This window comes from Lethenteron reissneri, chromosome 52, assembly GCF_015708825.2.
Source record: "Lethenteron reissneri isolate LAM-NWPU_2019-01 chromosome 52, ASM1570882v1, whole genome shotgun sequence".
Taxonomy (NCBI): domain Eukaryota; kingdom Metazoa; phylum Chordata; class Hyperoartia; order Petromyzontiformes; family Petromyzontidae; genus Lethenteron; species Lethenteron reissneri.
The window spans coordinates 6,350,694-6,365,359 of record NC_083830.1 but is presented as its reverse complement, the minus strand read 5'-3'; the positions used below and the strand labels follow the sequence as shown (position 1 = coordinate 6,365,359).

Sequence of the window (14,666 nt, the reverse complement as noted above, 5' to 3'; positions counted from 1 at the left end):
GTTGTCACTTGCCGACCCGCCCATACTGAACATCAGTAAAAAAAAAAGAGCTTCATAGCTCATCGGATTCCTCCAGTCCATTTAGAACCATTCTGATTCCCAAATATATTTCATCGCATGCATTGGCCAACAGGGGGCAATCACGAACGCAGCGACCCACGCCACCCGCGTGCCTGCAAGGGCGCGTCGCGCAAAACTCATTTACATACAACGCGTGCGAATCTGTGTATAGTATCATACCTTACACTATGAGACATCTCCTTTACCAGTGGCAAAATATAGTAACAGGTTTTTACCCTTTCAACTGGTACAAAAACTGACACCTTTAGACAAGGCATCATGTTTGCAATAACCACAACACAAGCAGTCAAAATGCAACCAAAAAGAAACCACTCTTTTTGTTTGCATTTTGACTGCTTGTGTTGACTGCTTGTTCTAGATGTGAAGCTTTCGTGACTGCAAGGATTCATATTCTTAGGTTTTTTCGGTAAAGTCACGTAGGTAAAACATTAAAATTAATAAAAGTAAAATAAAATAAAAATAAAATAAAAATCACGACGTTTCGGAGGCAACACAAGTCTCATATTCTTAGGTTTTTTCGGTAAAGTCACGTAGGTAAAACATTAAAATTAATAAAAGTAAAATAAAATAAAAATCACGACGTTTCGGAGGCAACACAAGCTTCCGTCTTCAGGTGGAACCGTCACAGCTCTACAGCTGTATCAATGTATGTATATAAATGTATAAATAAGTATATTAATAAATCAATGGCTTGATATAGCTGTAGGGCTGTGACGGTTCCACCTGAAGACGGAAGCTTGTGTTGCCTCCGAAACGTCGTGATTTTTATTTTATTTTACTTTTATTAATTTTAATGTTTTACCTACGTGACTTTACCGAAAAAACCTAAGAATATGAATCCTTAACTTACCTCCGTCTACGAGTACGTCCGTCGGAAACTTCTCTACACATGCGTTGTAGCACTCCGATCGAACCCACGCGTTCATCTTTCTACGCTCTCACGACCCCCCCGCCCGCCCCCACGTGCGATCATCCACCTTCGCACCTGCACGGAGCCCATTTCGTCGCTCCGTCTCCCCGGCAGGACCACGCGCTCGGATGCGTTCCATCCGTCGGCCTTCCACTCCGTCGGAGAACCATCGACTCCGACACGGATTCTTTCACGCGTGCGTCGCGAGCGATAGGAATCAAAAGTAAATTGGCTTATTGTTTTAACGTAATCTTTATACTGGTAGGAACGAAGTGAACCAGCTTACAATAGATTATATCGTCCGTCCGTCCTTTGTCCGATGTCCGATTAGGTGTAGCAACATCGCCCCCTACTGCAAACACTTGGCAGGACCCTACAAAAACCTTTAGACTCAGTGAGGCTTTCCTGGCTAAACAAGTGTAATAATACATTATGTTTATATTCTTTGGTTATTCGTTCCTACCAGCCCACCCCGCAGGGACCTGTTTCGTATTTACTTACCCAGCAGAGCCACACTGATTGACTTCAAGATGTTATCTCCTTTGCCTGGTATACAGGAGGTCCGTGGGTTGGATCCCGACGTCTGCTGAACATTTGGAGTTTGCGTGTCTCTCTCCCCCCGTGGTCACGTGGCTTTTTCTCTGGATCCTCCGGTTTTTTAAATCCTTTATATTAAGTTCACTTGCTTGCTTAGGACCGTGCAAATCTTTCGGTCGTGTTTTAACCAACTTCCCGTGATCCAATCGAGCTGACATTTTCCACACAGACTCGTTGTGCGTGACAATTAATGTTCGTGAATTTTTTTTCTCCAAAATTTTACACTTTTTAGGACAAAAATATTATATTTAATTACCAATTGCTTAATGGTGCAATGCAATCATCTGACCCATAGGTGGCAGCCATCTCAAGCCAGAGGACGAGAGGACTCTAGCCGCCACGCATATAAAGGATTTAGAGTGAAAAACTTTGTTTTTACGGGTTAATTTTTCCCCCTCCCACGTTTGGCATCACCACGCGTTCCAGAGTATTCGGCTGCCACAAACTCCCACGTGGCGACGAGCCACTTTGCCGAGCGATCAATCGTGGTGGCCAGATCGCTCCTCGAAAAGCTCGACACGGCAACTCAGTGGGCCTCACCCGATGAAATAACAAGTATAACCCGTAAAAACTAAGTTTTTCACTATAAATCCCTTATATGCGTGGCTTGAGATGGCTGCCACCTATGGGTCAGATGATTGCATGGCAGCATTAAGCAATTGGTAATTCAATATAATATTTTTGTCCTAAAAAGTGTACAATTTTGGAAAAAAATTTTCACGAACATAAATTGTCACGCACAACGAGTCTGTGTGGGAAATGTCAGCTCGATTGGATCACGGGAAGTGGGTTAAAAAACGACCGAAAGATTTGCACGGTCCTAAGCAAGCAAGCAAGCAAGCGAACATAATATAAAGGATTTTAAAATGTGTTTGAAAGTTTATAGAGTGCGCAGGTGCAGCATATGATGGGATGTTGCGTCACGGGATGGCGAGGGATGGCAGCGACACGGGGAGGCCTCCATCCAGCGGCAGGCTGAGAGCCGACTGTGCCTAAATGCGACCGCGTATATTGGGACGCGACCCCTGATTTGCAAACGCCGTCACAATTAAAGTTGCCACGCGCTATTGTACGACTAAGACAACCCCCGCTTGACACGTGTCCTTTAAACACATTATCCTGCTGCGGAGGGAGCTGGTAGGAACGTCGGGTTGCTCGGTCAATGGCCAGGGTTAACGACGGCGTGGTGTATTCCGCAAATATGGCCGACTGTGAGGGCGGGCACAAGCCGGCGTGAGTAGGTTAAACGTTGAGTTTTATAAGGGCACCACGGGGTGACCAGCCCCTCCCCACCCAGCCCCACCCCTCCCACCCAGCTCCTCCCCACCCAGCCCCTCCCCAACCTCCCCACCCTCCTCACCCAGCCCCTCCCCACCCTCCCCTCTCCACCCAGCCCCACCCCTCTCATTTTTTGATGCACGACGGACGGACACAATAATCCCGTGGGCTGGTGTAACCAGAAGGTTCCTACCAGCACAATGCTGTTGTGACACTAGTGTAGGCTCTCTGAAAATAACTGATAGAAGCAAGTCAATAGACGAAAATGTGGCGTAACATTTAAGATGAATTGGTGACTCAGTACTGAGCCGACTATGCGCAATTGTGTATTTAACGTTTCCGTCATTGGAGGGGGGAAAATACGTAGACTCAAAAAAGAATACCACAATGTTTTGTCTAAAATACTGTGGGTGTCTCTTAGTCACATCTAGACACGCTGTGGGTGTCTCTTAGCCACATCTAGACACGCTGTGGGTGTCTCTTAGTGACATCTAGACACTCTGTGGGTGTCTCTTAGTCACATCTAGACACACTGTGGGTGTCTCTTAGTCACATCTAGACACACTGTGGGTGTCTCTTAGTCACATCTAGACACTCTGTGGGTGTCTCTTAGTCACATCTAGACACACTGTGGGTGTCTCTTAGTCACATCTAGACACTCTGTGGGTGTCTCTTAGTCACATCTAGACACTCTGTGGGTGTCTCTTAGCCACATCTAGACACTCTGTGGGTGTCTCTTAGTCACATCTAGACACTCTGTGGGTGTCTCTTAGTCACATCTAGACACTCTGTGGGTGTCTCTTAGTCACATCTAGACACGCTGTGGGTGTCTCTTAGTCACTTCTAGACACTCTGTGGGTGTCTCTTAGTCACATCTAGACACTCTGTGGGTGTCTCTTAGTCACATCTAGACACTCTGTGGGTGTCTCTTAGTCACATCTAGACACTCTGTGGGTGTCTCTTAGTCACATCTAGACACTCTGTGGGTGTCTCTTAGTCACATCTAGACACTCTGTGGGTGTCTCTTAGTCACATCTAGACACGCTGTGGGTGTCTCTTAGTCACTTCTAGACACTCTGTGGGTGTCTCTTAGTCACATCTAGACACTCTGTGGGTGTCTCTTAGTCACATCTAGACACTCTGTGGGTGTCTCTTAGCCACATCTAGACACTCTGTGGGTGTCTCTTAGTCACATCTAGACACGCTGTGGGTGTCTCTTAGTCACTTCTAGACACTCTGTGGGTGTCTCTTAGTCACATCTAGACACTCTGTGGGTGTCTCTTAGTCACATCTAGACACTCTGTGGGTGTCTCTTAGTCACATCTAGACACGCTGTGGGTGTCTCTTAGTCACTTCTAGACACTCTGTGGGTGTCTCTTAGTCACATCTAGACACTCTGTGGGTGTCTCTTAGTCACATCTAGACACTCTGTGGGTGTCTCTTAGCCACATCTAGACACTCTGTGGGTGTCTCTTAGTCACATCTAGACACGCTGTGGGTGTCTCTTAGTCACTTCTAGACACTCTGTGGGTGTCTCTTAGTCACATCTAGACACTCTGTGGGTGTCTCTTAGTCACATCTAGACACTCTGTGGGTGTCTCTTAGTCACATCTAGACACTCTGTGGGTGTCTCTTAGTCTCATCTAGACACTCTGTGGGTGTCTCTTAGTCACATCTAGACACTCTGTGGGTGTCTCTTAGTCACATCTAGACACTCTGTGGGTGTCTCTTAGTCACATCTAGACACTCTGTGGGTGTCTCTTAGTCACATCTAGACACTCTGTGGGTGTCTCTTAGTCTCATCTAGACACTCTGTGGGTGTCTCTTAGTCACATCTAGACACTCTGTGGGTGTCTCTTAGTCACATCTAGACACTCTGTGGGTGTCTCTTAGTCACATCTAGACACGCTGTGGGTGTCTCTTAGCCACATCTAGACACTCTGTGGGTGTCTCTTAGTCACATCTAGACACGCTGTGGGTGTCTCTTAGTCACATCTAGACACTCTGTGGGTGTCTCTTAGTCACTTCTAGACACTCTGTGGGTGTCTCTTAGTCACATCTAGACACTCTGTGGGTGTCTCTTAGTCACATCTAGACACTCTGTGGGTGTCTCTTAGTCACATCTAGACACTCTGTGGGTGTCTCTTAGTCACATCTAGACACTCTGTGGGTGTCTCTTAGTCACATCTAGACACTCTGTGGGTGTCTCTTAGTCACATCTAGACACTCTGTGGGTGTCTCTTAGTCACATCTAGACACTCTGTGGGTGTCTCTTAGTCACATCTAGACACTCTGTGGGTGTCTCTTAGTCACATCTAGACACTCTGTGGGTGTCTCTTAGTCACATCTAGACACTCTGTGGGTGTCTCTTAGTCACATCTAGACACTCTGTGGGTGTCTCTTAGTCACATCTAGACACTCTGTGGGTGTCTCTTAGTCACATCTAGACACTCTGTGGGTGTCTCTTAGTCACATCTAGACACTCTGTGGGTGTCTCTTAGTCACATCTAGACACTCTGTGGGTGTCTCTTAGTCACATCTAGACACTCTGTGGGTGTCTCTTAGTCACATCTAGACACTCTGTGGGTGTCTCTTAGTCTCATCTAGACACTCTGTGTGTGTCTCTTAGTCACATCTAGACACTCTGTGGGTGTCTCTTAGCCACATCTAGACACACTGTGGGTGTCTCTTAGTCACATCTAGACACTCTGTGGGTGTCTCTTAGCCACATCTAGACACTCTGTGGGTGTCTCTTAGTCACATCTAGACACACTGTGGGTGTCTCTTAGTCACATCTAGACACTCTGTGGGTGTCTCTTAGTCACATCTAGACACTCTGTGGGTGTCTCTTAGTCACATCTAGACACTCTGTGGGTGTCTCTTAGTCTCATCTAGACACTCTGTGTGTGTCTCTTAGCCACATCTAGACACACTGTGGGTGTCTCTTAGTCACATCTAGACACTCTGTGGGTGTCTCTTAGCCACTTCTAGACACTCTGTGGGTGTCTCTTAGTCACATCTAGACACTCTGTGGGTGTCTCTTAGTCACATCTAGACACACTGTGGGCGTCTCTTAGCCACATCTAGACACGCTGTGGGTGTCTCTTAGTCACATCTAGACACTCTGTGGGTGTCTCTTAGTCACATCTAGACACACTGTGGGCGTCTCTTAGTCACATCTAGACACTCTGTGGGTGTCTCTTAGTCACATCTAGACACTCTGTGAGTGTCTCTTAGTCACATCTAGACACTCTGTGAGTGTCTCTTAGTCACATCTAGACACTCTGTGGGTGTCTCTTAGTCACATCTAGACACACTGTGGGCGTCTCTTAGTCACATCTAGACACTCTGTGGGTGTCTCTTAGTCACATCTAGACACTCTGTGAGTGTCTCTTAGTCACATCTAGACACACTGTGGGTGTCTCTTAGTCACATCTAGACACACTGTGGGCGTCTCTTAGTCACATCTAGACACTCTGTGGGTGTCTCTTAGTCACATCTAGACACTCTGTGGGTGTCTCTTAGTCACATCTAGACACGCTGTGGGTGTCTCTTAGTCACTTCTAGACACTCTGTGGGTGTCTCTTAGTCACATCTAGACACTCTGTGGGTGTCTCTTAGTCACATCTAGACACGCTGTGGGTGTCTCTTAGTCACATCTAGACACACTGTGGGTGTCTCTTAGTCACATCTAGACACACTGTGGGCGTCTCTTAGTCACATCTAGACACTCTGTGGGTGTCTCTTAGTCACATCTAGACACTCTGTGGGTGTCTCTTAGTCACATCTAGACACTCTGTGGGTGTCTCTTAGTCACATCTAGACACTCTGTGCGTATCTCTTAGCTACATCTAGGACACGCTGTGGGTGTTCGGACACCCAAGACATCCACAGTGGCAATGCCCCCCCCACCGACCACACACGGCTGGGCACGGCTCCTGGTTAGCAAACAACAAAAACAGCGACACAATTCAAAGACTCGGCAGCGGGTGAGTAAACAACATTCTGTATTGCACAATGAACACAGCGACGACGGGCAACGCGCACTGGAGCTTTGCAAGGCGTGTAGTATTTAATATGAATTGTGGCAAGAAGTGTGGCTGTATAGGCAGCGTCAGCGACGAGGACGACTATTTACAATTCACACCAAACCCCCGCGCCACCCCCCACCGCTGAACGAGACGCCTTCGTCGAACGCTTCACGCGGCGCTCTTTCAGGGAGCCGCCAAAACGGGGACGGCGCCTCCGGCCCTTGTGCTGCGACCGGCGCCTTGCGCCACGCGGCCACCCAAATAAATACGGCTCGCCGCCACGCCCCTAGATGTCGGACTTAGCCGGGCGCAGGCGACTGTAGGCGGCGTTGAGCGCCAGCAGCAGCCACATCTCGAGGGCGGTGCCGAGCGCGACGAGGAACGGCGCCCGCGACGTGCGGTCCGCCTGCGCCTGCGGCAGCGACAGCTGCAGCACGGCGAGCGCCAGCAGGCTGTTCTGCGCGCCGCACTCGATGGCCACGGCGCGGGCCGCGGGGCCCGGCAGGCGCGCGGCCCGGGCCAGGGTCGCTCCGACCAGGAGCCCGCAGACGGGCACCAGCGCGGCGGCGCCGTAGAGGCCCGCCGGGGCGCCGCCGCCGCCCAGCAGCGAGACGGCGGCGTGCGCGCCCACGTAGAGGCCGCCGAGCGCTACCGCCAGCGTGAACGGGCGGATCACGTCCAGCAGCGCCTCGGCGAGGAGCGGCCGCCGGCGCCTGACGAGGGCGCCCAGCGACACGGGCACCAGCACGAAGAGCAGCGTGGCGAGGATGCGCGAGAAGGGCACGCGCAGCGTGTGGTGCACGCCCAGCGCCCGGCCGTAGAGCGCCGTCGACGCCGGCATGGCGGCGACCGCCACCAGCGTGGAGGCGAGCGTCATGGCGAGCGCCAGCGCCACGTCGCCGCCCAGCAGCAGGCTGTAGAGGTAGCCGCCGCCGCCGCCGGGGCAGGAGCAGGCCACCACGAGCCCCAACGAGAGCTCCTCGTCCAGCGCGAAGGCGCGCGACAGCCCGTAGCCGAGCAGCGGCATCACGACAAACTGCGCCGCCAGCCCCAGCGCGATGGGCGCCGGCCGCGAGCGCAGGCCCCGCAGCGCCTCGCCGTCCATCTTGCAGCCGAAGGCGCACTTGTTGAACAGCACGAAGGGCAGCAGTATGTAGAGCACCGGCGAGTCCAGGAAGTGCGACACGCCCGCCGGGGCCCAGCCCGCCGCCGTGCCGTTGCCCGGCAAAATCCCCGACCTCGGACTGGCGCCGCCGCCGCCGCCGTAGAAGAGGGTGGCGTTTGCCGCGGAGGGTGCGGCTGCTGCACCGGTGGTCTCAACGGTGGTGGCGACGGTCGCCGAGGCGGTGCCGTTGGCGACGGCGGCGGTTGTAACGGCCGTCGTCATCCTGTGCGCGTTCGGCTCGGTCGGCCGTGGAAACGGTTTCACCGGGGCGGTAGAGACCTCCCCGTGTTCCTCCATTCGCCCCGCCAGGAGGTGAGCCCTGCGCAGGGAGTTCCCGTCGATTCTCCCGCTCCCATCGGAACCCGTCGCGGGGTTACCGCTCAGAAACGACTGGAGCGGTTCGCCCGCGACGGCGGACCGGTGCCCCGAGGTGTTGGCCAGGACCTCGGTCGCGGTTCTGGCCGGCGACGTTTCTGGCCAGGCGCCGGCTTGGTCCCGCGGCGCCGCCCGGCTCAGCGTGGCGGCGCAGAGGAGGAAGAGCGCCGCACGGCCCGGTCGGGGCCATGAGCCGGCGCGCATCCCCCAAGCAGCGCCAACGAAGGCCGCCGACGCCTCTCGCTCTCTCCGCCGGGTGACGGCGTGCGTTTGGGCGCGACCCAGCGCTTATTTGACGGCTCTCGCGCCGGCTGCCATGCTGTCTCCCGCGCGATCGGAGCCTGTCGGGACAGGTCAGGGTTCAGGACGCATGCACCGCAGCAGCAGCAGCGTCGTGGTGGTCGTGGTGGTGGTCGTGGTGGTGGTCGTGGTCGTGGTGGTCGTGGTCGTGGTGGTCGTGGTCGTGGTGGTGGTGGGTGGTGGTGGTGGTCGTGGTGGTGGTGGTGGTGGTGGTCGTGGTGGTGGTGGTCGTGGTGGTGGTGGTCGTGGTGGTGGTGGGTGGTGGTGGTCGTGGTCGTGGTGGGTGGTGGTGGTCGTGGTGGTCGTGGTGGTGGTGGTGGTGGTGGTCGTGGTGGTGGTGGTCGTGGTGGTGGTGGTGGTCGTGGTGGTGGTGCAGGATCAACTCTCGTGCACCTCGGGACTGCCTTTATTGCAGTGCCGGGTGACATCTACCGTACTTTCGTGACTGCAGGGATTCATCTTCTTGGTTCTTTCGGTAAAGTCACGTAGAAGGGAAGTAATAAAATAATAAAAATAAAACATAATTCTCACGACGTTTCGGCCACAACGCAAGCAGCCGTCTTCAGGTGAAGAACAGGTCTACACTACTATACACTAGACGCTGTCTTTCCGACAGACCTGTTCTTCACCTGAGGACGGCTGCTTGCGTTGTGGCCGAAACGTCGTGAGAATTGTATTTTATAATGTTTTATTTTTATTATTTTATTATTTCCCTTCTACGTGACTTTACCGAAAGAACCAAGAAGATCTCCCGTACTCTTTCATCCGAAAGATATGTGCGCTTGCTTTGCGAAATTGTTCCACGTGACAATACATTGTTGCGCATGACGATACGGCTTGTAAAGAACTTTGTCAATCCACCGCTGAATGAAAACCTCCCCACGCGGTGCGGGTGATGGTGGTTACTTGAACATACTTCACCACTGCTGGTCAATGCAAGTCGGTTATTGGGGGCGCAGGAGCGGTTGAGATATCACTTGCCGATGACGTTAGCGGTGGCTAGGCCAAACCAGGAGGACTTCTTCACAATGCCGGCTATCGCCCGATGAATCTGGTTGCAAATCACCAGCGAAACGCCGTACTCGAATTGTAAATGTTGCGGGTTTACTCCCCAACACAACCCGCTGTGCTGTACGAGTAACGAATTGGCACCTGATAATTGATTTTTTACCCTTTTATCTGGCAACAAAACTGACACCTTTTTTACGAGGAGTCATGTTTGCATAGACCACAATACCTGCAGTCGTAATGCAAACAAAAAACATAACTCTGATAATGTATGCACTGTCCTTAAAGTTGATTGGTCTACACCCGAGACAGCTTTCCTTAGAGCCTAGTCTCACATGGTGTTGGACCAGATGACGCTAAAAGGCGCACAACTCAAAGACAATGCACCATCAGAGTATGAGAGCTCGGGGTAAGCATTTACACCATTGGAACCTCATTTGCCAGTAAAAAATATGATAATTGTTTTTTTACCCTTCTATCTGGCAACAAAACTGACACATTTTTTACAAGGAGTCATGTTTGCATAGACCACAATACATGCATTCGTAATGCAAACAAAAAACATAACTCTGATAATGTATGCACTGTCCTTAAAGTTGATTGGTCTACACCCGAGACAGCTTTTCTTAGAGCCTAGTCTCACATGGTGTTGGACCAGATGACGCCAAAAGGCGCACAACTCAAAGACAATGCACCATCAGAGTATTGCATTCCGACTGCAGGTATTGTGGTCAATGCAAACATGACTCCTTGTAAAAAAAAGAGTGTCAGTTTTGTTGCCAGATAAAAGGGTAAAAAAACAATTATCATATTTTTCTACTGGCAAATGAAGTTCCAATGGTGTGAATTGGCACCTTTTGTTTACGAGACAAACCTTACTGACTGGCTGTGTCGGGTGAGGGCGGATTTAACAACACGTTTATATTTCCGCAATCTAATCCCAAAAACACCTTTATTATTGTTATGGGTTCGGGGCCACTGTATTCACATCGGAGTGCATGTGTGATGCCGCCGCCGCGAAGCCGTTCGGCAGGCGCCAAATCCCCGACCTCGCCACCACCAAGCAACAGAGCTGACCCCTTGTCTCCCTCACCTCACCTCACATGAACACACCCGCACTCATTTCCCCCCCCATAGAGCTCCGAGGGGAGGTCGCCTGGCCGACCGGTTTTTATCCGAGAAACCCTTATCGGGATCAACTCTCACGGTTTCCGGCGATCAGGGAATTGGATGACCTCCCCCGTGCTACGTGGCACCGCGGCGCTGCGACCAGCCTTAATATGGTGTGGTCGCGGCATGGGGCATTCGGCCACCGCGGTTGAGGCGCATTTCCCCCCACACACACCCCCACGGGTCGACGGGGCAAGCAGGGGAGGGACGGGACAGCATGAATAGCGGGACCGCAGGAGCTGTTGCGCATAGTCATGGAGGGTTGGGATAATTACGCTTGAGCGCGCAGGCCCCATTGTTAGGAAGGGTAAGGGAGTAATTAGGATGTACGCCGCCAACGCAGCTCACTGATTAGCATATCAACAGCGCCCGGGAACCGCCGTGCGCGGGCTCGAGGTGCACGAGCCCATTGTTCAGCGCAGCATCCCCTTTGAGGTAGGGAGGATAAATAGAGGAGCGCAGAGGGGAAATCGCTCTCTTACTCCAGCGCCAAGCGACCAGACGCAGCTCCAGCCAGCGACCCGGACGTCCGTGTGACGCACCGAGGCACGCGGTTAGCACAAGGATCAGCGGACCGCCGTGGACACTTAACAGTGAGTAAGAAGGTGAATTAGAATCATAGCAGATAAATCGGGAATAGGTATAGAGGTATCAGCGTAGGCCAGCCTCGTCGACTCACTGATTTAACATCTAGTTCCAGGTAGCGGATAATAAATCATTAATAGCTGATCGTGGCCTTGTGTGATCTCGTGTTATAAGTGTGAACGCGTGTGGTACGGTGTATGCGTAAGCTCTCGGCGTGCGTAATCGGCGTACCCCAGGTGCGCGATCATAACGTGAGCGGCCAGCGCGGCGCAGAGCGGCGCAAGAGTGGGTATCGCGTGTGGAGCTGTATGTGTGTGCGCGCACGTTCACGACGTGTATAATACAGGTGCGCGATCCTAACGCGAGTGGTCAGTGTTGAGTGAGTGCCGCGCAGAGCTGTGTGTGGGAGTGCGCATACGTTCGTTACGTGTCGGATACGGATGCGCATTGGTAACGTGCCGCACAGGGCTATACTGCGAGCACGGCGTTTGATTGACGATGATGTGCGCACGTATGCTCGCAGCGTGGGAGCGCGGCGTGAGGCTGTAACAGTAGGGGTGTCGCGGTCGAATGCCGGCGAAACCGTAGCGGGTAATAGGGAGGTGGGGTAACGTAAACGGATTAGGGGATGCAGGCGGGAGGGACCCCGGGGGCCAACGGCCCCCACACATGGACCAATGCCCCACCAGTAGCCACACGAGGAAGTTGAATTGCAAAGGTCCATATTTGTACGTGTGTAGCCCGGTGGTGCATTTGACCACAGTCGAAATTCTGACCAGCCACACGCTCACACTGGTATCAAAACCACCGTTACTTTAAAACACAGCACTTACATTACCACAACACCCCCTTCCTGTACCACAAAGCCCTCCCCCCACCCCATCCCACAAGTTCTACCACACAGCTCTTACCACACCACACAGCGCTACCACACAGCTCTACCACACCACACAGCACTACCACACCACACAGCACCACACAGCGCTACCACACCACACGGCTCTACCACACCACACAGCACCACACAGCTCTCCCACCCCACAGCTCTACCACAGAACGTCACCCCCCCCCCCCCCCCCCATATCACAACCCACTGACCTTCCTTAAAACAGTGCTTCCACACCAGTCCTTCCCCATTACACCACCACCGCTCTCACACCACAAGCCCTACCCCTCTCCTACGGCACCACACGCCGCTTCTCACGCGAGGGCTGTCAGAGACGTGCAGCTGTGCGAGCCGGTCGTGACCGCCCCAAGCCCACGCGTCCCACCTCGCAATGTCTACCTCCGTCTCTTTAACCCCGTCTCCTTGAACGCCTCGTCTTCCTGTACCCCCCGTCTCCTTGTACCCCGTCTCTCTGTCACCCACATCTCATTGTACTGCTGTCTCCCCGTCGCCCCGTGTGTCTGCGCCACCTGTATCCTTGTACCCCGTCTCCCTGTCACCCACATCTCATTGCACTGCTGTCTCTCCGTAGCCCCGTGTATCTGCACCGCCTGTATCCTTGTACCCCGTCTCCCTGTCACCCACATCTCATTGTACTGCTGTCTCTCCGTAGCCCCGTGTGTCTGCACCGCCTGTATCCTTGTACCCCTTGCTGGAGCCCTGTGACCCCGCACGCATCTGTACCTCACCGTGTCTCCCCGTGTCGCTTGTAGCAGCACCCCACGTCTGCGAAAACGAGCCTAGAGCTCGCCGCATTCCTCCAGGTCAAGTAAATGACTTTTTATTTTACTTTTATTAATTTAAATGTGCTTTTTTACCTACGTGACTTTACCGAAAAATCATTGCAGTCGCGAAAAGCTTCAAATCTAGAAAGGAATATATGACCCCGCTTCTGAATCGGTTAAGGGATGCCCAGACAACTCAACTGCGCGCACAAGGCCCGGGGCAACGCTCCGCACGTAGCCCGATGTGGAAGTCCGCGGCGAGGGTTTCGGGATAACACAGTAGGGGGTAGGGGGGTGGGGGGGTAACGCCAGCGACACAGCAGAACGAGTGTTAACCTGCGGGTAACGGAGACGGGACGGCGAGCGTTGCCGAGGCTAATATAACGGTCGGCGCGACAGCGTTGCACGGGGTGGTGGGAGAGAGAGAGGGAGGGAGGCAGTGTGTGTGTGTCAACAGTGTACGAGGCGATAGTGCGAGAGGTAATAAACTCACACAGAAGCGGCGGCGGCGGCGGCTTTGACGATAACGGAGCCGCCACGCGCGTGAAGGGTGGGTACAGTCGCCAACCACCGCAGTGAACGCACGCACGCTTCCGGACTGTACCCGCCCGCTCCTGATTGGTCGGCAACGACGACCCGTGGAGGCCCCCCCCCCTCCTCTCTCTCCCACCTTCTTCACGCGGCTCGCGAGCCAATCGGTGTGGCGAGATCTTCCACCGTCGCCCCGCCCACTACGTCGCCACGCCCACCTCATCGCCACGCCCACCCGGTCGCCCCGCCCACCCCGTCGCCCCGCCCACCCCGTTGCCCCGCCCACCCCGGAGCCCCGCCCCCCTGTTTTGTTTGAAAGGCGCGATGACGTCATCCGCCGATTACAAAACGCCGCGGGAGGACGTCACGCGATTTCCGCGTCCCACTACCCCTCGGGGCGCGTGACGTCAGGGAAATGAATAATGAAAGCGTCGCCTGTGTGACGTCGCCCTCGTGAGGATGTACGCGTGACGTCACCGTCGGGGAAGGCCGTCACGCCCTCCCACAAACCCCCGGTCACGCCCCCCCGCGCGTGACTCGTCCGCGTGTGAGTCACGGTCACGTGATATCCACGTGATCACCCCCTCCCCCCACCGCCTCTCTCATCGTGTTTCCCCCCCTCCTGCCTCCCCTACTGCTATGAAGAACGAGAGGCAACCTGGGACAAGCACTTTGAACACTCGTGTCCAATCACTCTGTGGCCTTAAGGCAGAGGTCGCAAACGGGGTTTGATTCCTTACCCGTACCCGGCCGCACCAGGGTCGCAAACGGGTACCCGTACCCGGCCGTACCCTACCCGTACCCGGCCGGGTACGGGTAGGGTACGGGTATCGGGTACCTGATTGCGACCTCTGGGATGAAGCCATGTTGCAGACGCGGGTGGGTTGATTCTAGGAACTTGAATTGTGAGAAGAGACAAGACGTTGGGAAATGAGTGACAAACAGTTACTCACCAGTGACTCAC

General features: G+C 53.6%; 1 protein-coding gene across 4 annotated transcripts; it reads right to left on the bottom strand.

Annotated features, from left to right (window-relative positions):
• Nucleotides 1-6,856: 6,856 nt before the first annotated feature.
• Nucleotides 6,857-13,796, bottom strand: LOC133355811 (P3 protein-like). 4 transcript variants are annotated; one of them, XM_061573197.1, is made up of 2 exons: nucleotides 13,665-13,796; nucleotides 6,857-8,778 (listed from the first exon to the last, which is right to left on the bottom strand). In XM_061573197.1, the coding sequence occupies exon 2, from the start codon at nucleotides 8,639-8,641 to the stop codon at nucleotides 7,184-7,186; it is 1,458 nt and encodes a 485-aa protein (XP_061429181.1). In that variant the 5' UTR covers nucleotides 8,642-8,778; nucleotides 13,665-13,796; the 3' UTR covers nucleotides 6,857-7,183. The 4 variants fall into 4 exon arrangements, with proteins under 4 accessions (XP_061429181.1, XP_061429184.1, XP_061429183.1 ...); XM_061573200.1 differs by lacking the exon at nucleotides 13,665-13,796 and adding an exon at nucleotides 13,508-13,525; XM_061573199.1 differs by lacking the exon at nucleotides 13,665-13,796 and adding an exon at nucleotides 13,131-13,461.
• Nucleotides 13,797-14,666: the final 870 nt, after the last annotated feature.